This window comes from Acipenser ruthenus, chromosome 33, assembly GCF_902713425.1.
Source record: "Acipenser ruthenus chromosome 33, fAciRut3.2 maternal haplotype, whole genome shotgun sequence".
NCBI classification, from domain to species: Eukaryota; Metazoa; Chordata; class Actinopteri; order Acipenseriformes; family Acipenseridae; genus Acipenser; species Acipenser ruthenus.
Genome location: NC_081221.1, coordinates 7,982,150 through 8,008,201, shown reverse-complemented (window position 1 = coordinate 8,008,201; position 26,052 = coordinate 7,982,150). Strand labels below are relative to the sequence as shown.

The following is a 26,052-nucleotide window of genomic DNA, read 5'->3' as shown; positions in this document are numbered from 1 at the left end:
CGTGTATTGTTATTGCATGAGTACTATGTGTTCTATTGTGATACTTTTTCTAAGTACAGTATAGTTTTCATAGTGTAGAGGAGGTTAACCAGAATCTCACTTTCTAGAAGTTAGCATTCCATAGCCCTCTGAATTTACATGGAAGACAGTTCAAATCAGCAAAGGGGAAAATGATTCAACACTGGGGCAACAGAATTCATAACTACAGCAAGCATTACAAAAAGCAATAATATTTGAAGCTGTTCACTCTTTTAACAATGCCAAGGTTTTCAACCAAAACTCACATAGGCCCATCCAATAGCCATTAGATGGAACTGACAGTCCCCTGTCCCTCATATGTTTTTGGCACTCACTGTCCCCCCCCTCCCACTCTAGCTGACAATGTGCTGCTGTCCCAGGACGGGGAGAAGGCATTCCTCTGTGACTTCGGGCACTCAGAGAAGCTGGGTCTCAACGGAAAGAGCCAGGTGCCCCCTACAGGTCAGTTACCACACTGCATCCCTAACTTAATACACTGGATAATTATTAGAAATCTCAGATGAGAATTCAACCACCTCATGTCATCCTTCTGAAGGTAATAAAACAACAACACATGTTTTCATGCTTAATAGTAGCCCTGGCTACAATATGAGTTTTTGTGATTTTTAAGTTAATATGTTGTGTGTAGGAGTGTCTATTATAACAGACATCATTTCGCAGAGTTTGAGCTGACAGAACTCACCAAACCACACAAGAGCACATCTTTTATATAATAAGAAAGACATGATGCATTAACTTATATAAGATGCCGTCAATAGTCCACAGACCGTAGAGATCTGTTAGCAAAGAACTACGTAACAATAAAATGTCATGCTTATCCGAAGCCTCTGCGCCAGGGTTTCAGTGTGTTGTGCTGTGTGTTTGTGCAGGGGCCGGGCTGCAGGGTACTGAGACACACATGGCCCCCGAGGTGGTGCTTGGCGAGGGGTGCAGCTCCCAGGCTGACGTGTGGAGCAGCTGCTGCATGATGCTGCACATGCTGAACGGCTGCCATCCCTGGACCCGCTACTACACCCACCCACTCTGCCTCAAGGTGAGTCTCCCCATAGTGAAGGCAATGAGAGATTATAAAGCGTGGAAAGCACAGAGAGGTATGGCAAACCATATTTAAAAGCATGGCAACCCAAGGTAAATTATGGTGAATGCAGTAGAACCATGAGAAAAGTATAAAAATAGGGTGAAAAAATATTGCAGTAAACTTTGATATGGGTCAGAAGGGCTGTCATTTATTTATACTACCATTTATTAATATGAATAAACAGAAAGAAGAAAATGTAATGTCTATGTGTTCATTTACACTTTATTTCATAGGACACTGTTAGCAAGTTCTTTTTAGGTCTGTAGAAAGAAAAAAATTAACAGAGTTTGTCAGAAATCGTCCTTTTATTGCGGGGTCACAGGTCAGAAACAAGAGTGCTCTGTTCCTTGTCTCTATTTATCAGGTCAAGGGAAACACTAAAAACAAACAAAAAGTAAAGTAATTCTGCTATCTTGATCTCACAACGGAGGAAACCCAAATAAATGCAAATGTTGAGTAACCACTGAACTGCACAGCAGTGGAAATCCCTCTTACGCGGCTCCTGAATGAGTAACTCTCACTGCCTCTGACATTTTATTACTTTGCAACTTGAGAGAGGTGAGCAGGCTTCACTGCCAATGCAAATGAGTTAGTGATTAAGACCCCTGAAGACCCAAACCTGGTGGTTGTAGCTTGGATCCCTGCACCAGGACTCCCAAAAAGCTTGTAGAGAGAGAGGCAAATGGAAAAGCAACCAAAATTAGCATTTCACTGTTTTATACGCAAGAACAGTGCTTATATGGACAAGTAACAGACATATTGAAAATCGTTAATTTAATATATAGCTGCAAAGTTGATTACAGCGAATTATAAAATGTAGAGTTACTATTAATATTATTATTAGTAGCAGTGGTAGTAGTAGTAGTAGTATTCATATTGTAATTAGTAGTAAACATTTGCATCTGTATATACTACAGGAGTTTGCAGTCTTATTATTTATAATTGTTGCGCAACTGCTGTAAGATAATAAGACTGCACATGCGACCCTGTAAATAATAAACATACACGTCATCACGTCTTGGGTTTTTGGCTAGCACTCTCGTGATTTCTGTCACTAAAACCCCTCAAATTACAGCCTTATTATGTAGTTTGGTTTCCTTTATTCCTTATATTATTTGGAATCATCTGACAACCTCTTTCCCCACAGATTGCCAATGAACCCCCACCCATTAAGGAAATCCCAGCCACTTGTAACCCTTGCACTGCTGATGTCATCAAGATGGGTTTAGAGAAGGATCCAATCAAAAGGGCTTTGGCTGCAGAGCTGAGGGCAAAGGTCAAAGAAGCACTAAAACAAGGTCATTAATTCTCCTGAACAGTATGGTTCAATTTTACAGTACTGGACAGCTGGGAATGAAAGTGTTTAGTGGTGCTCATTATTAATGTACAGGGTAATGACAGCGCTGGACAGCTGGGAATGGAGTGTTCAGACTAGTGCTCAATATTAAGGAGCTAGAGATCTAAGAACATAATATAGCTTGTTCTCACTGTAAATAATAATATTATCCTCTAATGTAATACTCATCTCTCCTTGTGCCGGCAGTGGGTGGCCTAAGAAGTCCCTTGAAAGGACCCTATCAGGAGCCAGCAAACTTTGAACCAATCACAGAGAAACCTGGGAGCAGTGAATCACAGGCCCCGCCCTCGGGCGAGCTTGGCCCTGCCCCTCTGCAGGATGAAGCCCTGGCATTGGAGGAGAAGTCAGAGCTAGAGTGGGTGAGCCCCTGGAGGAAGGTGGCAGAAGGGGAGGAGTGTGTTTCTGAATCGCCCCGCCCCCTTTCCTCCCTCACCCCCACACCCCTACTATTGCAAAAACTGAGCCGCCAAGAGCGCAATGCAAGTGTCTCCGAGCAGGAGCTACAGCAACTCGAAAGAGGTGAGCGGGCTTCGCTACCCCTGCAAATTGAATTAAACATGAGAGAATAAGCAAAGTATATTTTAAATCAGAGGTTCAAATTGTGCTCTTCGCTACACAGCTACACCATATGGACATATTTGTGTGTTTCAGCATGTAATCCAAGTTGATCAGTGTAAACAGAAGGAGTGACAAGGGTTAATGGTTTTGTGTTTTGTGTTTGTTCAGACTTCTTCCTGAGCAGTCTGTCTCAGCCACACTCCCCTGAACTCCAGGAGCAGCTCTTGTCCTGCCTGAGCAGTGAGTGCTACTCCCACTGGGACCCTGGTGACAAGGTCAGTCTCTACACCACTCAACCGAGCACAGCAGCACGGTGTGGACAGGGCGCCCCACTGCCTTGGTGCTTTATTACCCCTACGCAGGATGCAGTGCCTACAAATCAGCACAGGATCCAGATTACCAGGGACAACTGAGTTTGATATCCATTCAGCTTTAAGTAATTGTGCCATATTTCCAAAGCATTTCCTCCATTCTTTAATTAACTCCTGTTTTTTGAAAGGAGATAAAAGCATGTTAATATTCAAAATGAAACACCTCAAGAGTCCTTGACATATATAACATAGTTGTTTGATTCTAGTTTTGTCTAATTTTATTAGGTGTTTTCCCGCTTTCAAAAATGGGAGTCAATTAGACTGAAGTAGGTGCTATGAAAATATGGCCCATTGCAGCTAACAAAGTCATTCCATAAATCTTACCCATTAGCTTCAGGTCTGACATGGTTTTTTTTAAAAGGAACACATGTTATAGCAAACAGGATTTTTTTATGGTGAGACAGATCTCTGGTACTACACTAGGTTAAATAATGTATGTGTTTGCTTGTCTTGCCTTCTAGGAAGTTACTGCTTTGCATCTTTAGTCATTTCACCCAGCAGTGTCTTCTGGGTCAAAGCATGTTACTGGCTGAAAGCATGTCGGTCAGTAGGGAATAGAAGCCACTGAAAGGGTCGGGACAATTTCACTACAGGTTTCCCAGAAAGTGCAAGACAGTCTAAAAGCATAGCTTACAAACAGATTTCTTTAACCCAGTGTAGAACCAGATATCATGTTTCAAAACTGCACATTTGAAACCTATATAATGAATGGATGTGCATGGAAAATGTATGGAACTATTATAATAAACTGTATACCACACAGTCTGACCTGCTATCCTTAATGTTTCTTAAAAAGAAAAAAGAAAAATTTTAACTGGGTACAATTATTTACTGCTAACATTGCATACAAAGGACAAAATTTTCAGTTACCTTTATAACAGTTGCACTGTGTATGTTTGGTACTTTTTGAAGTTAAGGATAGCAGTGCCATCATGAAAATGTTGAGACTAGAAACTGTATCACTTTTTTAAAAATACATAAAAAAACAACATTTTTTACACTGCACCCTTCTAAATGATTTATTTTTAAAGAGAACTACACTGCATTTATCCAAGTTGAAATGTATCATACTACCAACCAAAGATTTAGTTTGTTTTGTAATAATTTACCTTTTTTTTATTTTAAACAAAATTAATTCACGGCATATAAAATTTGAGCAGTTATTTCAGAATAAGTCATTTTATAAAGGAAGTTCACGTTTTAAAAAAGTCAGAAAGTTAGAAACTTAAATAAAAATGATAGTGCTGCCATTATAAACTATAGCTATGGCAGCACCATAAATTCTTATTTAATTGTGGCGTGAAACGGCAGTGTGAGATGCCGTGTCAGTTTAGTCTAGGCTGCTGATGGTGTTCCTCGTCTCTCCAGGACTCTGGGAAGGGCTCTCTCAGTCTCAGGGATGATCTGAGTTCGGGGATCTTCTCCTTCAACAGCCAGCCAGACGGACACAGCTTCAGCATCGAGAGCTGGCTCGGACCCTGCTCCGGCCCACCCAGCTGCTTCAACGGTCAGCCACTTTTCAACAGTTTTGGGGGGTGTGAGAGGCTCTGATGCCAGTTATATTCCTGTAAAGGGTCTTGAGGGGTGTGAGAGGCTCTGATTCCAGTTATATCCTGTAAAGGGTCTTGAGGGGTGTGAGAGGCTCTGATGCCAGTTATATCCTGTAAAGGTTTTTGAGGGGTGTGAGAGGCTCGGATTCCAGTTATGTCCTGTAAAGGGTCTTGAGGGGTGTGAGAGGCTCTGATTCCAGTTATGTCCTGTAAAGGGTCTTGAGGGGTGTGAGAGACTCTGATGCCAGTTATATCCTGTAAAGGGTTTTGGGGGGTGTGAGAGACTCTGATGCCAGTTATGTCCTGTAAAGGGTCTTGAGGGGTGTGAGAGACTCTGATGCCAGTTATATCCTGTAAAGGGTTCTGAGGGGTGTGAGAGGCTCTGATGCCAGTAATATCCTGTGAAAGCGTAACCATGTGTTTTCACTCAGGTGTGGACGTGCATATCCAGGGGTTCGACGGGGAGTGGCTGCGTATCAGGGAGGCCCCCAAAGTGCTGTTGGGGCGCATCGCCACGGGGATCAGCGAACAGGTGGGTAGAAAGGGGAGGGACCCCCCACTTGAAGATGTGCACCTTCCTCTTACAAATTCAGACTTCATGTTTTAATGTTTCCAAAACTGGGGTTTTAAAAGGGGCACTGCAATGCTGTAAACAAAGGATATTTGATATAAGAGGGACACACAAGTTATCAGAAGTAACTGATTCAATAGAGAGGCTGCGTGCTAACCGTGGCTCCTGCTCTTCTGCCCCCCAGATCTCGGAGGCTGCATTCAGCCTGGTGACAGTGGAGGGGTACCCAGTGTCCTGCGATGAGGAGATCCCAGATTCAGGAATCGATCTGCGCTGCACCCCTGCTCCAGACTGCAGCCTTGTCTGGACCTGGCGCGTCAAAAAGGGCCAGCTGGAGATCCGGGAGTGAGCAGGGCCGCATCCTGCAAGCCTCCATGAGCTCGCATCCTTGATTTTTGATTTGGAGCAAAAAATTGAGAAGCATATTTATATAATATGAGAAGCTGTATCTAAAAGTATTGTATTTGCCAAAATATGTTTGTAGTGTGAACTTTCTACTTTCCGTATTGCTCATCTTAACTGTTCAGAACATAATTCTGTATCTTAAACTTACTGCCGCGGTGTTCTTCTCATTTTACCCTACAACAGAGAGAAATACTGGTCGCAGTCTGTACCATCCAAAAAATATCTGGTCTAGTCTTTGTTGTTATGTTTTTCATACTTACAATTCATCATAACAGCTGTTTTAACATGTTACAGTACATACAATACCCACCATAGAATCTTATGTTGAAGTTTCTACAGCTGCTATCAGCCTGCATTTCATTCTGGTAACACTGTTCAGACTATAGGTCAATCTGTGAGAGTCTACTGTATATAGAACACAGGTAAATAATAAGAACATTAACACAGTACATATGATCACATGAATTCTAGTTGTGCTTAAATACCCGTCTATTTCAACATTGTTTTGTACCTATGTTTATTTAAACCACGATTTTTCTCTGTTTCACTGTATCTGAACTCTCTCTGTGTGTATGTATGTATGTATGTATGTATGCATTGATATTTTTAAACAATCTGCCACCAGGATGCCCTTGGAAATTAGATTATATTTTTAGAAATGGAATAGCCTTTCTGCCCCTGAAATGGCTTTCTAGATCAGTAGCAGCACTTAGAAAAGTTTACTACAGTAAAAGCATAGCAAAGTGTAATAATGTATATATTTAAAGAACAGTGAAAGCATGGGAAGTCATTGATAAACCATAGTAAAACACGAATAGTAAAACATGAAAAAGCATGGTAATGCAGAATGACTGCAAATATACTATGGAGATCTGGTGTAAGCGTTGTAGGGTAAAGAGTCCTAGGAGGGGGGGCAAGCGGGCTGGAGACTGATCTGCCCTCCAGTCCTGTAGGAGGTAGTTCCTTCAGGGCAGGGTTTTGGTGCTGTGGCACTGTGCCAAAAGGGAAAAAAGGCATCCTGCAGTCCACGCCATACCTACTCTATGGATTAAATGAGGACTGCAGTCTGCATTGCTGGCAATCTAGCAACCTTCACTAGAACTCACTTCCTTACCGGTTACAAAGATTTCAGAAATATAGGACCCATTCATAAATCCCCATCTCTTTTACAAAGATGTTCTGGTGAGCAGCATACATGTTGAGCTAAATAAAAATAAAAGCAATTCTGCAAACATTTCTTTTGTTGATGTGAAGTTATTAAGTGTGGGGCTTTAATGTGAAGCATGTTTTTTGTGAGAAATTCCATCAATGGCTCAGAAATGGCCGTGTTAGTTCAATAGATTGTAATGCTGGTACATCGTTTGAGGCAATCTTAATGATTCCATATATTTTCCCTACCATGCATCCCCATTTATTACAAATATGTAGTTTTGAAAAGTTTTAGCAAACATGTATTTTAGTTTTAAAACAGGATATCTGGTCTTGCTGGAGTGATAGTGTCCCCATCCATTCAGGGCCTTCATACCCTGTCAGTAACCAACCAGCCGCTTCCCCTAATGAATGGCACTGCAGCCAGTAACATGCTTTCACCCCACAGACACTGCTGGGGTGAAATGATCTAGGAAGTAAAGTAGGAACAGACATCCTGGAAGACAAGGCTAGCAAACTGAGAACTTTCTTTTATCTAGTGTAGTACCAGATGTCATATTTTAAAATGAAAATACAGTGCCTATAGTAAGTATTCACCCCCCTTGGATGTTTTCACAGTTTGTTGTGTTACAACCTGAAATCTTGATTAATTTAAATGGAATTTTTTTCCCTTTGATTTACACAACCTACTCAACACTTTGAAGAGGCAAGAGAATGTTTATTGTGAAACAACAGTTAATGAAAAATAAAAAAACTTAAATGTCTTGGTTAGATAAGTATTCACCCCCCTTAGTCAATACTTGGTAGAACCACCGTTGGCAGCAATTACAGCTGTGAGTCTGTTGGGGTAAGTCTACCAGTTTTGCACATCTGGATCATGCAATATTTGCCCATTTTTCTTGGCAAAATTGTTCAAGCTCTGTCAAGTTGGATGGGGATCGTTGGTGGACAGCAATCTTCAAGTCGTGCCACAGATTCTCAATCGGATTCAAGTCTTGGCCACTCTAGGACATTCACTTTCTTGTTTTTAAGCCACTCCAGTGTCGCTTTTGCTGTGTGCTTGGGGTCATTGTCCTGCTGAAAGGTGAATCTCCGTCCCAGTCTTAGGTCTTTTGCAGACTGAAGCAGGTTTTCCTCAAGGATTTGCCTGTATTTAGCTCCATCCATTTTGCCGTCTACCCTGACAAGCTTCCCAGTCCCTTCCAATGAAAAGCATCCCCATAGTATGATGCTTTCATCCAGAGCTCCGCTGCTCGCCTGGTGTTCTCTCTGCCTCGCTTCTCCCACGCAACTCCACTGCTCCGCTCACTCCACTGGCTCCTGATCACCGCTCACATCCAGTTCAAGACTCTTGTACTCGCCTACAGGTGCCTTGACCAGACTGCACCCAGCTACCTCGAGACACTCATCTCTCCCTACACCCCCACTCGACCTCTCCGCTCCTCCTCTACTAGAAGACTGGCTGTACCTCTTCTACGCTCCCCTGCCTCCAGAGCCCGCTCTTTCTGCACCCTCGCCCCGCAGTGGTGAAATGACCTTCCTACAGATGTCAGGACTGCCCAGTCCCTGACCACCTTCTGGTGCCTCCTCAAGACTCACCTCTTCAGACAGCACCTGTAGAACTCCTCTTTTTTCCCTCTGGACACTCTTCCTTAATGCGCTTTACTTGCACTTATCTGCTCCCTATTTTACTGCATTTAATCCTGTACTTTAGAGTACTGTACTGTCACCTGCCACAAGTGTTATTCAATCTGTAGTATTTTGCATTTAATCATATCCTGATGTAACTATCACTGACACTGTTATCTGCTCTGATATTGATTCGTATTTTGTAATATACTTGTACTTACTAGAACTGCAGTCATTGTATTTTATCTTGCTCGTAATTGTACTAATACTTGTACTGTGATTCTTGAAATCTATTTTTTGTTTATGACTGTAAGTCGCCCTGGATAAGGGCATCTGCTAATAAATAAATAATAATAATAATAATGATGCTGCCATCACCATGCTTCACAGGAGGGATGGTGTTACCTGGGTGATGTGCTGTGTTGGGTTTGCGCCAGACATAACGCTTTGCATTTAGGCCAAATAGTTCAATTTTTCGTTCATCGGACCACAGAACCTTTTGCCACATCTTTTCAGTCTCCCACATGCCTTTTTGCAAATTCCAAGCGGGATTTTACATGGGCTTTTTTTTTCAGAAATGGCTTCCTTCTTGCCACTCTTCCATAGAGGCCAGATTTGTGGAGTACCTGAGCTATTGTTGACACATGGACAGTTTCTCCCATCTGGAACATGGAACACTATAGGTCTTTCAGAGTTGTCATTGGCCTCTTGCTGGCTTCTCTGACCAATGCCCTTCTTACCCGGCTGCTCAGTTTGGGAGGACAGCCTGCGCTAAGTAGATTCTGGGTGGTGCCGTATACCTTCCACTTCTTAATGATCGGCTTGATTGTGCTCCAAGGGATATTCAATGCCTTTGAAATCTTTTTATACCCCTCCCCTGATCTGTGCCTTTCCACAACTTTATCCCGGAGTTGTTTTGAAAGCTCCTTGGTCCCCCCACTTCATGATAGTATCTTTGCTTTGAATGCACTACCCAACTGTGGGACCTTACAGAGACAGGTGTATTTAATCTGAAATCATGTGAAGCACTTTTATTGCACACAGATGGACTCCATTTAACTTATTGTGTGAATTCTGAAGGCAATTGGTTGCACCTGAGCTTATTTAGGAGTGTCATAGCAAAGGGGGTGAATACTTATCTAATGAAGACTTTTCAGGTTTTTATTTTTAATTGATTTGTCGCCCCCCCCCCCCCCCATTTGTTCACACATTGAAAGTGTTGAGTAGGTTGTGTAAGTCAAAGGAAAAAAAAATCCAATTTAAGCATCAAGATTTCAGGTTGTAACACAACAAACTGTGAAAACGTTTTTTTAAACCGTAACAAGTGCTCTGGATTTTCTGTTCTGTACCACATCATGGATCGTTATTGCTGTGTTACCTGTTTAACAATATGGGCAATAATCCTTACACTATCAGTGTACACTTGAGCGGCCATTTTGAAAAGAGCTTTGGAACAGACTTTAAAGTTGTCATGATGTTAATAATGAAAAGAAAAATTACAGGTATGTTACTTAAACAGTTGTAGCAAAACGTGGGGACGTGTAACACTATACTTTTCAGAACCCCGCTACTTGCTCTTTAAATGTATATTTATATCATTAACTGTCCCAAAAATGTTTTTCACGTACTGTAATTCAGAAGGCCTAAGTATGTTGTAAATATGACCTTGTACGTGTTCATAGTAAACAATCGTTTTTCACACGGTGCTATTTTATTTTACTAGTATCTGGGGTAGAACGATGACTGATTTGAATTGAACAGCTGAAGTAAAATGTATCTGTCAATGTCAAGGGCTCTATTTGTTAACATATAGCTTTGTAGACTTTGCTATTTGTGCTCTATTTGTGTTAAAATTGCTTGACATTTTTATTAATGTTCTAAAATGTAATTTATATGTTAATGGACTGCAACCGACACTGCTGCCATTTGCTTTACAGGGCATGAATGCCTTGCCACATTCTTGACATCACAAACGTCTAACATTCACAAGCTTAGAAAAGAAGAAATGACATACAGGTTTTATGTGAAATGGGGTCCTTAACCAAAAACAATATAAGAAATAGCAAATTGATTTATTAGCTTTAAGACAGTTGAACAGCAGTTATAATCTGTAGTTGAAATAAATTCAAACAGCTCTCTAAGCCAGTGATATGCCCTGATTCTATCCCCTTTCCTGCAGATACATTGAAGTTGCTCTTCATAAAGGACTGGAAAACAGCCTCCAATTCAGGATTCAACTTCACCTTTAAGAGTAAGAGTAATGGTTACAATTTTCAAAATTTAAATCCAAACCATTTAAGTACAATATAAACAATGAGGATGTAGAGAACACTGTAAGAGCTGTGTCTCTCCTGCTGGGTCTGGGATGGGTCACTCAGAGCTGGTGTCCTCCTCGAAGATCCCCACAGCCTTCTTGCCCAGGGGGATGTAGACAAAGGCATCCACCTCTCCCCCTCCACTGCTGGGCTTCTGGAAGTGGATCTCCAGGTTATCCTGCAGGTTTTCTTCATCCAAGATGTCTGGGATTCCCACCAGCTGAACAGTCTTCTTAGAAACCGAGGTACGTGCCTGTGAAAACACAGCGAGCATCAGGAAAACTACACTGAACACTGCAGTGAAGAACCCTGCACTGGTACAGAAAGGGAGGAGCGAGGATCCAAATCCACTATCTTTCTTCTGTAATGCAGAATGAGAAAGCACGGTAAAAATCCACTGGATTTCATGAGAACCTACAGTGCACCTTTACCTTATACATTATATAGAAACTTAATGGGTAGCAATCTCCACTGAAGCACCACACCAAGGCGCTGCTGTGGAGAGGCCCAGCTCCAGTATGAAGGCTTGCAAGAATGTAGCACAACTCTAACGATCAGCTGAATAAATGTGAAACTTTTGTGGGGTTCAATTAAAACTGTTAATGTTACTAGTAACAAAGCAACAATTTAGGCATAGTTCACTAAGTCTTAAACTGTTTGTTTATTGCTTTGTAACATTAAGTGTTATTTACTTTTCAGAAAAAATGGTTTTTTTATTTTGGTTTAAAAGTCCTGAAAAAATATCCTGCAGGAAAAGAAACCAAATTTGGCATGACATATTTGATTATACAGTGCACTCCGTTTATAAGAATCACATCCGTCCCAGATCTCATTCTTATAAGCGGTTGATTCTTATAAGCGGTTGATTCTTATAAGCGGACCGATAGGATTACTGTGGTGAAGTGCTGCAGAATCAGTATGTTAGTTTGAGTACAAGAGCTTTGTTCCTTGCAGTGTAATGGGTTGACCACTAGATCTCATGAGTTCCCACATGTATGCACACCTCCGGAAAACCCACAGTTGTTTCCTTAACGAATTAAGGATAATGGTCAATTGGTTAACAGCTTGTTAGAGTTAATGACACCTTGATAGAAAGGGCTTAGTCGATAGCTTTGTGATGGGGTATAGAGGAGTAAGGAAGTGGAAGTGTGTGTGCATTGAGGAAGCACAAGTATGAGAAAGAAACCAAAACCAACTCGTGAGTAAGATATCTGTTTGTTCCAGTACTATCTGTGCAAATAAGTAGTCACAGTGTATGTGTAGTTCCGGGGGAAACGTATGAACTGTTTTGATTTGTATTTGTTTAGTTGGTTAAAAGGTTTATCCGTCCGAGCTTTATTTTGTTTGTTTTATTTTATTTTATTAGCGGTTGTTTCCCCACCGCACTGTAAGAAAAATAAAACTAACACCGGCTTTAAACTGTAAATCAAGACTCCAGTCTGATCATTTACACTGGCCTCTGCCACTCTGTCACATTACAATTAGCAAAAGTGTGCCATCAGCAGTTTAAATACAGTATACAGATGTCAATGGTGCTCAGTCACTGAGGACAATACATCAAAACAATCAAAACAAGTCCTCGTGGGTAAGCAACTTGTTATATGATGACGATTATGTTCACTCAAAGCTGCAGAATCCTATTTTACTACAGTATACTTGAGAAGCGATCGTCTCGTGAGGGTGCCTAGTTTATCTGCAGTGTGGTGTTACGTGTAATGGCCTTTGAATTAAAATGACATTACAGTACAGTATTTCACTGTCAGGACTACCACTGCATTTGAGCATCTGTGGCTTGCTTATTTTCACTTGCGATGCAAATCTCACAGTTTTTCACTAAGCAGAGATGCAAAGCTCTGCAATCCCACTCCCTCTACATGCTTATCACACAATAATACTGCTGTACTCAGTATGTATTCAATGAATGTGTATTCACTTTACTGAAACAAATTCACTTTCAGAGAACCCAAAAAAACATAACTGCACAAAGAAGTGGCACACTCACTGTCTAATTACAAACAATGCAGTGTTTCCTGCATCATTGCACGATCCACGCTGTGTACGTGCCTAATGACGTGAGATGTGATCAAAAACAGTGGCTGTACACATCATTGCACTTGATGCAGTACAGTATTACATGCAGTCAGTTTGCCCTGAAATGATTCTTATAAACGGATTGCTTGATTCTTACAAGCAGAGTATTTTAGCATGGTTAGTATAGGAATGATTTTGTCCCAGTGGTTTTGATCGCTATATGCGGTTGATTCTTATATCAGTGACTCTTATAAATGGAGTGCACTGTATATCAGGTCATTCACACAAGTATTTAAAACAACATGCTGTCATTTGGAATGCTTTGGTATTCTGAAGGTTCTCTTCTACATATTTAGCTCTTTGAGCTAATATATATATATATATATATATATATATATATATAGTGGAAAAAAAAAATAGAAACACCTGGGTAAATGAGGGACACCAAGTATATTGAAAGCAAGGGCTTCCACACAGGTGTGGCTCATGCGTTAATTAAGCTAATTAAGCATGCTAGGGTGTTAATTAAATAACATCCCAGCATGCTTAGGGTCATGTATAAAAATGCTGGACAGGCCTGGTTGCCTATAATTATGGCTAGCATGGCTACAAGAGACCTCAGTGACTTTGAAAGAGGGGTGATTGTTGGGGCGCGTTTGGCAGGAGCTTCAGTGACCAAGACAGCTCAACTTGCTGATGTTTCACGAACAACGGTGTCTAAGGTGATGTCGGCATGGAACTCCGAGGGAAAGACATCATCAGCAAAGGGCAACAGTGGGTGGAAGCGCATACTCCAGGATCGTGATATCCGTGCATTAATTCGAAGTGCAAGGCAAAACAGGCGAGCAACTGTAGATCAATTGACTGCAAATTTCAACCTGGGGCGCGAGCAGCCACTCCACAGAGCGGGATACCATAGTGGCCCAATGCCCTATTAAGTGACTTTACATTGGTGTTTCCATTTTTTTTGTCCACTACCTGTATATACACAGTGGTTTGCAGAAGTATTCACCCCCTACCAATAATGTCATATTTTGTTGAATTACAAATAATTTCTGAACAGTTTTTCAAACAAACTTTTTTTATTCAAAGCTGTAGTGGTTAAACTGAACACTGTTATATAAGGAGGAGGTTAAATGTCAGCAAAACTTGCAAAGAAAATGTACAAAATGAAATTTACTGGTTGCATAAGTATTCAGCCCCTTAAGTCAGTACTTGGTAGAAGCACCTTTTGCAGCAATTACTGCTATGAGTCTTTTGGGATAGGTCTCTACTAGCTTTGCACAGTAGGATAGTGAAATTTTTGCCCATTCTTCATGGGAAAATTGCTCCAGTTCTGATAAGTTTGTTGGGGAACGTCGATGGACTGCAATCTTCAAGTCTCGCCATAAATGTTCAATTGGATTCAAGTCAGGACTTTGACTGGGCCACTCAAGAACATTAATCTTCTTGTTCAACCACTCCAGTGTGGCTTTGGTTTTGTGCTTCGGGTCATTGTCCTGCTGAAATGTGAATTTCCTCCCCAGTTTCAGAGTCTTGGCTGACTCAAACAGGTTTTCCTCATGGATTCGCCTGTACTTTGTATCATCCATTCTCCCCTCTATCCTGACCAAGCTTCCCAGTCCCTGCTGAAGAGAAGCATCCCCATAACATGATGCTGCCACCACCATGCTTGACAGCTGGGATGGTGTTGACTGGGTGATGTGCAGTGTTGGGCTTGCGCCAGACGTAACGCTTGAAATTTAAACTGGAAAGTTCAATTTTTGTCTTGTCTGACCACAAAACCTTTTTCCACATTTCTGCAGTATCATCTACATGCTTTTTCGCAAACTCCATACGTGCTTTAAGATGTGGCTTTTTTAGTAATAGCTTCTTTCTTGCCACCCGTCCATACAGGCTAGCTTTGTGTAGGGACCAGCTTATTGTTGTTGTGTGAACACTGACTCCCATCTCTGACACAGAACATTGCAGATCTCTCAAGGTCATTGTTGGCTTCAGAATGACATCCCGTACCAGTTTCCTGCTTGCCCGGCTGCACAGTTTGGGAGGGCGACCTTATCTGGGGTAGTGTCTGGGTGGTCTGATGCATCTTCCACTTCTTAATGATGGACTTCACTGTGCTGAGAGGGATAATCAGCACCTTTGAAATTTTCTTGTACCCTTCTCCTGCTCTGTGCCTCTTTACCACTTTATCTCTGACTTGTTTTGAAAGCTCCTTGGTCTTCATGGTTGCTTTGTTGGATCACTGTGAGAGTTGCAACTTGAAAGTCTTTATATACCTGAGGGAAATTATCTACAAGTTATACCACTTTGAGTACACACAGGCTGAACCATTTCACTAATTTTGTGACCTTTCAAACAAATAATTTGCACCCGAGCTGATTTAAGGCTGCAGTAGCAAAGGGGTTGAATACTTATGTAACTGAGATTAATGTGTTTTTCCCTGTAAATCTTACTTATCTATATTCTATATGCATTTTTTTTTACTTTATCAATGTGGAGTAGTTTGTGTAGATTCAACATGTAAAGTCTAATTTGAAAGCATCATGGAGTACGCTCAGGTGCCAACAAAATGTGAAAACTTTGCAGGGGGGTGAATACTTCTGCAAACCACTATATATATATATATATATATATATATATATATATATATATACACACACTGAGTGTACAAAAAACATTAGGAACACCTGCTCTTTCCATGAAATAGACTGATGAGGTGAATCCAGGTGAAAGCTATGATCCCTTATTGATGTAACCTGTTAAATTCACTTCAATCAGTGTAGATGAAGGGGAGACAGGTTAAAGAAGGATTTTTAAGCCTTGACACAATTGAGACATGGATTGTGTATGTGTGCCATTTAGAGGGTAAATGGGCAAGACAAAAGATTTAAGTGCCTTTGAACAGGGTATGGTAGTAGATGCCAGGCGCGCCGGTTTGAGTGTGTCAAGAACTGCAACGCTGCTGGGTTTTTCAGGCTCAACAGTTTCCTGTGTATATCAAGGATGGTCCACCACCCAAAGGACATCCAGCCAACGGTAGGCCAGTTGTCGAAAACAGCTCATTGATGAAAGAAGCCAAAGGAGGCTGACACGAATTGTGCAGAGCAACAGACGGGCTACAGTTAGTCAACTGACAGTCCAGTACAACATTGGTGCCGAAAGACCCATAAAAGAATGCACAACTCGTCGTACCTTGACACGAATGGGGTATGGCAGTCGACGACCTAACAGAGTTCCACTTCTTTCAGCAAAACACAAGAAACTGCGGTTGCAGTGGGCTAAGGAACGAAAACACTGGACACTGGAGGATTGGAAAAACATTGGCTGGTCTGATGAATCCTGGTTCCTGCTGTTTCACGCTGATGGGAGGACTAGGGTATGGAGAAAACCACATGAGTACATGCATCCATCATGCTGCGTGTCAACATTGCAGGTGTGTTTTCATGGCACACATTGGGCCCCTTGATAAAAGTGGAGCAACGTTTGAATGCCACAGGATATCTGAACATCATTGCCAATGAGGTGCATCCCTTCATGGCAGCAGTGTATCCATCTGCTAATGGATTTTTTCAGCAGGATAATGCCCCATGCCACAAGGCTAGGATTGTCCAGGAATTGTTCCACGAACATGACAGTGAATTCAGCTTACTGCAGTGGCCTTCCCAGTCACCAGATCTCAATCCAATTAAGCATCTGTGGGATGAGATGGAACAAGCTATTCGGAGTAGAGATCCACTACCAGTCAACTTGACACAACTGTGGGAAGCATTGGAGTCAACATGGGCCAGAATCCCTGTGGAACGCTTTCGACACCTTGTAGAGTCCATGCCCCGACGAATTGAGGCTGTTCTGAGAGCAAAAGGGGGTGCAACTCAATATTAGGAAGGTGTTCCTAATGTTTTGTACACTCAGTGTGTGTATATCATACATATATATATATATATATATATATATATATATATATATATATATATATATATATATATATATATATATATATATATATATATATATATATACACACACACACACACTGACATGTTTCTGACTGGTGTTTATCAAAATTAGGCCCTATATATTTGTTCACGATCGCCTAGTGTCAACACAATAGAAACAGCATTCTTTTTTTGCTGATTTTTTCTAGTGTCTAAAGCAAACATTGTTTTACATCTTTGGAATACGTTATGTGATGATGTGTTCCAGTGAAAACTGATCAGCTGGCATCAGTCAACAGTATTTAGGTTGGTAAAATATTATCTGGAAATACTGAAACTCTAAAAAAGCCAATCATTTAACCACATACCTTTAAATGTTTGATCTCTCCATTTAGGAATGGGGTCACCTTCACACGATACGTCTTATCAAACATCTTTATGTCGTGGTATTCCTTGCTTGTCAAACCTTTCGCAACTGAATTTGTGACAGAAAATACTGTTGATTTTACAACCAGAACAGTTGTCATGTTACAAAGACAGAAAGAAATAACTAATTATGCAAGCAAGATAACTTTATTTAATATTCTGGGCTCAATTTAGCAACGTGTGTGGACGAAGGAACCGAAATCTTGAAAAAGCTTTAAAAAGATAGCAAGGCTTTGCTAAGAACAATCATTTACCTGCTCCTAATTGCAACAAAGTTGTTTTTTTCTAGTTTTATATCATTAAAAAATCATTTCATTAAAAAAATGCCTTTGCCCTTGAACTTGATAAGTTTCATTTCATATTGAACAGACTATTTTCCCCTTTAAAACAAATACACTGGGAGAAGTCTGTCTGCCCTTCTCATACAGGTTTTTCCACACATCTCCAGATTCTGATACTCAGCAGCTTGCACTAAAGCTTCATCACTGGTAAAGCTGTTCTCTAGATAGAACTAAAAACAATAATAAACTAAAGTAGTTTAACCTTATATTTTTGATTGAAGTTATGATTGAGTAACTATACTACATAAAATTAAATGGAGATGATATAAGAACCATGTCTGAACCCAGCCAAAACAAGCACCAGCAGCAGATCTATGCAGTGTTCTGTGTGCCTTCACAACCTACTTGTATCCTCCACGAACGTCACAACAACGTTTCCTGAATCTGGCAGCATTTCTGTCATGTCCACATCCCCGCCTCCATTCCTCTTTTTCTGGAAATAAATCTCAAGCTTGTCTAAGAGCTGGTCCTCCATGCCGATCTTGGGAAGGTCTGATATTAAAATGCGTTTGTCACACACGTGAGTTTCCACCTAAGAAATACATTAAAAAAACATTAAGATTTACCACACATATACAGTATTTTATTTTTTATTCAAGAAACAAAATAAATCATAGAAATTTGGGACTGTAGCAAAAGCTTGGTATAATTGTGTCCCATACTGGAGGTATATGTGACCTCCTGTGGCAAAGTGGCTGAGTGGCAACAGGTGCAGGAATGATGCAGTGCGTGAAAGAAGCAGACAGAGATAATTGTAATCCGGTTTGGAAATGTTTTTATTGGAGTTTTCAGGTCTGGCAAGGAAACAATAATTCCCCGGCAATGCACACCAATGTGTACAGCACGGGGTAAATAACACAAGACAAGGCAGTCCCAAATAACAAACAATATCCGCCCCACAATAATACAGACACGGACACCAGTCCTGGGTGCGTGCAGTAGTGCTTGTGGTGGGTGATACAAGTTTATATTTGTGACAATGGTGCAGTGCTGTCCGGTTTAGTGCTGGCCCTTGGCGACAGCTCCGGAACTGTGTTAGCTGTCTAGTAACGTACAAGACAAGACGAGACAATTACAAACAAACAAACCACAACTCACGATTTAGTTTCTGGTTAGGTTATTACAGTCCTTCTCGGTTCTACTCACAATAAACCAATGCGAAGGAACAGATTGTGATTCTCTGTACCCTTTTATGCTATCACACATGACCCCTTGTTAAACGAGTGTAACCACCTCTCCAATCTGCGGCTGCCACGTTGTTTCCCTTCTGGGTTAATGCGTTATTGCAACAGAGCCTCGCTCCCTTCCTAGCTGGCCGACTTCCCTTGAAACCTGGGAAAGAACTGTCAGGCCAGTCCGTCCAGGGAACTCTGTTCTTGCTGCTTAGCGCCCTCACAGGTTGGGAGGGAGATTTACAACCAAGAATCATTGTATTTGTGTCACATCTTCCTTAAAGTTTACCACAGTAAATCTACATGGTAAGTTTTCCCATGGTTATACTAGTCTATGCATTTATTGTAGATTACCATGGCTTGCCATGTTTTTTTAATATGCTTTACCATACCTATCTGTATTTTACAATGCTTACCTGTGCTTTACCATGCTTTCACTGTGCTTTGTTACACTTTGCTTTTATAAGGGGAAGTCCTCAATGATTAGAACATAAGAACATAAGAAAGTTTACAAACGAGAGGAGGCCATTCAGCCCATCTTGCTCGTTTGGTTGTTAGTAGCTTATTGATCCCAGAATCTCATCAAGCAGCGTCTTGAAGGATCCCAGGGTGTCAGCTTCAACAACATTACTGGGGAGTTGGTTCCAGACCCTCACAATTCTCTGTGTAAAAAAGTGCCTCCTATTTTCTGTTTTGAATGCCCCTTTATCTAATCTCCATTTATGACCCCTGGTCCTTTTTTTTTTTCAAGTCAAAGAAGTCCCCCGGGTTGACATTGTCTATACCTTTTAGGATTTTGAATGTTTGAATCAGATCGCCGCATAGTCTTCTTTGTTCAAGACTGAATAGATTCAATTCTTTTAGCCTGTCTGCATACGACATGCCTTTTAAACCCGGGATAATTCTGGTTGCTCTTCTTTGCACTCTAGAGCAGCAATATCCTTTTTGTAACGAGGTGACCAGAACTGAACACAATATTCTAGGTGAGGTCTTACTAATGCATTGTAGAGTTTTAACATTACTTCCCTTGATTTAAATTCAACACTTCTCACAATATATCCGAGCACCTTGTTGGCCTTTTTTATAGCTTCCCCACATTGTCTAGATGAAGACATTTCTGAGTCAACATAAACTCCTAGGTCTTTTTCATAGTTCCCTTCTTCAATTTCAGTATCTCCCATATGATATTTATAATGCACATTTTTATTGCCTGCGTGCAGTACTTTACACCCATCTCTATTAAATGTCATTTGCTATGTGTCTGCCCAATTTTGAATGCTGTCTAGATCATTTTGAATGACCTTTGGTGCTTCAACAGTGTTTGCCACTCCTCCTATTTTTGTGTCGTCTGCAAATTTAACAAGTTTGCTTACTATACCAGAGTCTAAATCATTAATGTAGATTAGGAATAGCAGAGGACCTAATACTGATCCCTGTGGTACACCACTGGTTACCTCGCTCCATTTTGAGGTTTCTCCTCTTCTCTAGTACTTTCTGTTTTCTACCTGTTAACCACTCCCTAATCCATGTGCATGCATTTCCTTGAATCCCTACTGCGTTCAGTTTGAGAATTAATCTTTTATGCGGGACTTTGTCAAAAGCTTTCTGGAAATCTAAATAGACCATGTCGTATGCTTTGCAGTTATCCATTTTCAATGTTGCATCCTCAAAAAAGTCAAGTAGGTTAGTTAGACACGATCTCCCTTTCCTAAAACCATGCTGACTGTCTCCCAGGATATTGTTACCATACAGGTAATTTTCCATTTTGGATCTTATTATAGTTTCCATAAGTTTACATATAATAGAAGTCAGGCTTACTGGTCTGTAGTTACCTGGTTCGGTTTTGTCTCCCTTTTTGTGGATCGGTATTACGTTTGCTATTTTCCAGTCTGTCGGTACAACCCCTGTGTCAAGAGACTGTTGCATGATCTTTGTTAGCGGTTTGTAAATAACTTCTTTCATTTCTTTGAGTACTATTGGGAGGATCTCATCTGGCCCAGGGGATTTGTTTATTTTAAGAGCTCCTAGTCCCTTTAACACTTCTGCCTCTGTTATGCTAAAGTTATTTAAAACTGGATAGGAACAGGTCGACATGTGGGGCATGTTGTCTGTGTCCTCCTTTGTAAAAACCTGTGAAAAGTAATTATTTAATATATTTGCTATTTTTTTTCTTCATCTATGATTTTGCCATTTGTGTCTCTTAGACATTTAACCTCTTCAGTCTATAGTATGTTTTTCGGAAACCCCGGAGACATCACTGTTATGCAGTCTTGGATATGGACACAAAAGGTGCAGATTTTATGTCTTACACAATTTACAAAAATGTTTTCTCAAGCCCCTTCGTGGTTATCCGAGCCTCTAGAATCCTAGTTGCCTATTGAGTACTTCCGTAATCCAAAGAATTCAATCAATACTTTAAATATAGCGCCTTTCAAACTAAAAGTACATCAAAAGCGCTGTACAGGACAAAACAGAAGAAAAAAACAAATATAATACATTTGTATAGAAATGAAAGAAAAACAGAGTTTAGAATTCAGTTGAAAAAGGTGAATATAAAAAAACAGAAGAAAATCTAAATATAATACATTTGTATAGGGATTATAGAGAAGCACAAACTAATCTAAAAAAGTAAGCTTTCAATTTTGAGTTAAAATCATCAACTGATGTAGCAGTGCATTCCACAGTCTGGGAGCACAGGGACTACAAGTGCTCTCTCTCCCTTCCTTCCTTTTTGTGCTCACTTGTGGAGGCACAGAAGGCCTGCATCAGCTGATCTTAAATCATGAGAAGGTACATATGTGACGAGAAGCTCCTTTATATAATCTGGTGCCAGACCTTTAAGTATTTGGTGACCTTTCAACTGTTGACTCAACCTGCTTCATACTACTACTATAGACCAGGCTGGACCAGCAGAGTTGAAAGGTCACAGGAACCAGTAAGTATTAGAGAAAATTGATTTATCAGAACCTAGAACCGGAATGATTATAAACATGACATAAATAAAACAACTACTTATCATTTAAAATGGTATATTTGATATGCAATAAAATGCTGCCAGTTGAGTCTTTACCTCAATGTCGCTGGGCACAAGCAACTGCACAGGACGGGCCTCAACTGTGATATAACATTCACCAAGTTTGATCTTGTGGAACTTTATTTCCAGCACCTTCTGGGCAACTGCAAGCAAAGACAAAAACAAATAATCAAACTAGAAATGGGAATTTTTGGGAATAAAAACAACCCCAGTAGGTCATATCAGATCGAATGTCAAAGCATGCAGTCTGTATCATTGAAAGCAATCATAAATAACAGCCAGTTGAGGGTCCCCTAGCACACTTGCAGAGAGGAGCTGTGATGTGAGACGTGACCAGTAGGGGCTGAATTAGACTCCCATTTAGAAAGTGACATTAGGACGGGATCGGGTCGAAATGTGAACTTTTTCGTGGTTTGCGGTTCGGGTGCAGGTCAAAAAAATGTAATTTTCGGGTCTGAATTTGAATCACCAAAAACGTTTTCTGTCCTTTCAGCGTATTCGTCTATAACCATCTCCCAACTAACGTATTAGAAGGTAAATGTACTGGTATTTCCAGCACTAAAGCAGGAGGCATTAGGGAGGAGTCAGCTGACTAAGCAGTGTTGTTCTCGCTTGTTTGATACGTCGCAAGATCTTTTTATCACATCTGCTTGGTGATATTAAAAATGTTTGTGAACAGGTGAAACAAAAAATAGCGCAGGGTTTATATCATGTAGTGGATAATAGTTCGAGAGGTAAATCACAAGTGTGGAATTCTTTTGGAATCATGTTTTTGTGAACGACAGCCACAAAACTGGTACATCTCTGCGAAAGCACAGATGAAGCTCCCTTTCAACTGGTGGCACAAAAGGAACAGACAGGTGTTTATAGTAAAGTAGTTAATATGTTACCATGTTAAAATATATCCAGATCACTAGAGAAAGCTACCATGCTGTATCGCCTATTGTATAAACTCAATCTGTGGAGAATCGTAGAGGTATCTGTGTGTGAATGTGAGAGTGTGAGAGAGTCAGTTGACACAGGCAGTAGGTAAAGAACAAAAACTTGCCGGTTCGGGGTGGGTTGCAGATCTTATTAAAGCGGGTCGGGTCGCAGGTAAGAAGACGGTGTTGTAGTGGGTTGTGGGTCCGTGTCAGAAGCGGATCGTAAGAATCGGACCCGAGGGGACTCTACCCCGCGGGATTCCCACGGTACAGGAATACATTTCTCTTTATGTTTGCGGGAATGGATGGAAACGGAAATGAAACTTGCAGGAACGAGTGGGACCGGAAATAAAGAGTTTTAAATCTCACGGGAACGGATGGGAGAGGAACTCAAGGCTTCGGGAACAGGTGGGAGCAAGTATGAAGGCTGCGGGAAGCACAGTACCAAACTTTAGATGAGCTACAAGAACTTTACCACCTGAATCGTTAACCACGCCCACAGTCGCTTTACCACCTGAATCGTTAACCACGCCCACAGTCGCTTTACCACCTGAATCGTTAACCACGCCCACAGTCGCTTTACCACCTGAATCGTTAACCACGCCCACAGTCGCTTTACCACCTGAATCGTTAACCACGCCCACAGTCGCTTTACCACCTGAATCGTTAACCACGCCCACAGTCGCTTTACCACCTGAATCGTTAACCACGCCCACAGTCGCTTTACCACCTGAATCGTTAACCACGCCCACAGTCGCTTTTCTATATTAGATGCTGTAATATTTAAAAAATCAATATGAGATGTTGTAAAATTAAACCAATCAAATACGTACTCTGACTTCTGGGTATCCATATATTTACCAAGACAGACACTATAACCCTTGTATGAACGACACTCTTAATTGACACACCCCATTTAGTGATGTCACTGGCCCACCCATTCAATTCAACCTTGCTTGCTTCAAGACCATTAAAATAACTGTAAAAGACCTAAACTCATTTTAAATATGTCAACCTCAGCAAATTGGATTAAATAAACAGTTTTTTCTGTTATCAACACATTATGCATAATAAAACAGTTGCAGTCGGTTTGTGTGGTTCTTGCAATAGGTAATATGGCAGTAGTGAATGACATTGTAAAAATTCAACTAGGAACAGGATGAGAATGAAAAACACAAGAAAAAAGGGTAACCCAAAAAATATCCTGCCTGAAAGGTATGTCATACAGCGAGAGGTAAACGAAATCAGTCTCTTCTCTTTTTCTTAAATATCTTAAATTCTGGTGGGACAGGATGGGAACAAAAATTAAATTGAAGATTTTTTGACGAGATGGGATGGGATGGGACAGGAAAATGTTTGATGGGACGGAACTCAAGTTTCATTCCTGTGTCACTCTCTACTCCCATTGCACACTGTGAAAATCATTATGAGCAGTGTGCAGTGTACAGCTCCGGTGTCACTAACAGAGCACATCTTAACAGCTAAATGGCATTGGTTTTCTCTGTGTCTGCCTTTTCCTGGTTTGTAGCTTGCCCGCGGGTGACCCGCAGTAGTGGGTCGGAATGTGAACTTTTTCACAGTTTGCGTTTCAGGTGCGGGTAAAATAAAAATTGAATTTGAATCACCAAAAATGTTTTCTGTGTACTCGTCTGTAATCCTTTCCCAAATAGCATATTAGAAGGTAAATGTACCAATATTTCCAGCACTAAAGCAGGAGGCGATTAGGGAGGAGTCAGCTGACTAAGCAGTGTTGTTCTCGCTTGTTTGATACGTCACAAGATATTTTTATCAAGTCTGCTTGGTGTTATTAAAAATGCCTGTGGACGAGGTGAAACAAAAGCTAGCGCAGGGTTTATATCATGTAGTTCAAAAGGTAAATCAGAAGTGTGGAATTATTTTGGAATCGCAGCGAATGAAAATAATAAACATGTGACTGGATTCGTTGCTTGTCATTATGTTTTTGTGAATGACAGCCACAAGAGATAGTTAATGTTACAATGTTAAAATATATCCAGACCACTAGAGAAAGCTACTACTTTGTATAGCCTATTGTATAAACTCAATCTGTGGAGAATGGTAGAGATATCTGTGTGTGAATGAGAGCGTGAGAGAGTCAGTCGGTGCAGACAGTAGGTAAAGGACAAACTCTTACGGGTTCGGGTCGGGTTGCAGGTCTTATTAAAGCGGGTTGGGTCGGGTCGCGGGGTAAGAAGACGGTGTTGCAGCGGGTTGCGGGTTCGGGTCGGGTCCTGTAGTAGCGGGTCCGGGTTGGAAGTGGGTTGTAAAGATCGGACCCGCGCAGGACTCTAGGAGTGTAGCTATGGGAGGGGGTGTATAAACTGTTAACATACCATCTTCTTCTTCAAAGGTGATTAGGGCTGTCCCCCCCTCAATGGGGTACAGAATTCGGGGCTTCACATCGAAGCTAGACGAGCACCCCTCCACAGCTGTGACTCCAGTGAAAACCATTTTCTTCTCAGGCACTGCAGTGGATACCTACAGAAATGACAGCATGGTACCAGGAAGGATTAGGGTACAGCAACTGGTACAGCAACTCAAGCAACCCAAACAAACATGTTTGTATCTTACCAGAAGGAACTCTTTAGAACAGGTGCTCTCTTTCAAATCAACAAAGTAGTTCCATAGCATTTCTCCACCATGCACATCTATTCATTTTACAGGTCTCAAATATGCAATTTTGAAAGAAACACGTTAACAAACCTGTATTTTCATTTAAAAAACGAATATCTGGTACTACACTCGGTTAAAGAATACTATGTTCACGAGTGAAACTTTCCCCACCCCTTCACTGGCTCCTTTCCTGTCAATAACCAATCAGTTGCTTCCCCTATTGGCTGACATGCTTTCAGCCAGTAACATGCTTTGATTCTGAAGACACTGCTGTGGTGAAATTAGTTTACTATTAAAACTCCCCACACTTCCTCATCAATGTGGTCACAAGTTTACAGAACTTAAGACTGCCTATTGAAAGTGTTTTGACAAAGTGACTCGTCAATCACTCATAGGTGATTTGGGGTTGGAAAGACGAAATTAGAAGCACAACATAAATAAATTTGGCTTTTATTATTAAAAAAATTATTACAAATTACAGAAACATCAAATCGAGCGGATAAATAAACACAGGCTTCAACAGCAACAAGCATT

General features: G+C 40.9%; 2 protein-coding genes across 4 annotated transcripts in view; one reads left to right on the top strand and one right to left on the bottom strand.

Annotated features, from left to right (window-relative positions):
• The window catches only part of map3k14a (mitogen-activated protein kinase kinase kinase 14a), a 43,055-nt gene extending 35,892 nt beyond the window's left edge, over nt 1–7,163 (top strand). For all 3 annotated transcript variants that reach the window (XM_034055788.3, XM_034055786.3, XM_034055787.3), the window contains exons 9-16: nt 376–480; nt 909–1,072; nt 2,265–2,415; nt 2,661–2,993; nt 3,201–3,307; nt 4,772–4,910; nt 5,385–5,485; nt 5,709–7,163. In XM_034055788.3, coding sequence (XP_033911679.1) covers nt 376–480; nt 909–1,072; nt 2,265–2,415; nt 2,661–2,993; nt 3,201–3,307; nt 4,772–4,910; nt 5,385–5,485; nt 5,709–5,873 — 1,265 coding nt within the window. In that variant the 3' untranslated portion in view covers nt 5,874–7,163. The remainder of the gene's footprint in view (nt 1–375; nt 481–908; nt 1,073–2,264; nt 2,416–2,660; nt 2,994–3,200; nt 3,308–4,771; nt 4,911–5,384; nt 5,486–5,708) is intronic.
• Nucleotides 7,164–10,760: 3,597 nt separating this feature from the next.
• ifi35 (interferon-induced protein 35) overlaps nt 10,761–26,052 on the bottom strand; it is a 44,121-nt gene continuing 28,829 nt past the window's right edge. Inside the window, exons 7-11 of the mRNA XM_059006535.1 lie at nt 25,239–25,383; nt 22,001–22,107; nt 18,104–18,290; nt 17,360–17,466; nt 10,761–11,275 (exon numbers count right to left, since the gene is read on the bottom strand). Coding sequence (XP_058862518.1) covers nt 11,078–11,275; nt 17,360–17,466; nt 18,104–18,290; nt 22,001–22,107; nt 25,239–25,383 — 744 coding nt within the window. The 3' untranslated portion in view covers nt 10,761–11,077. The remainder of the gene's footprint in view (nt 11,276–17,359; nt 17,467–18,103; nt 18,291–22,000; nt 22,108–25,238; nt 25,384–26,052) is intronic.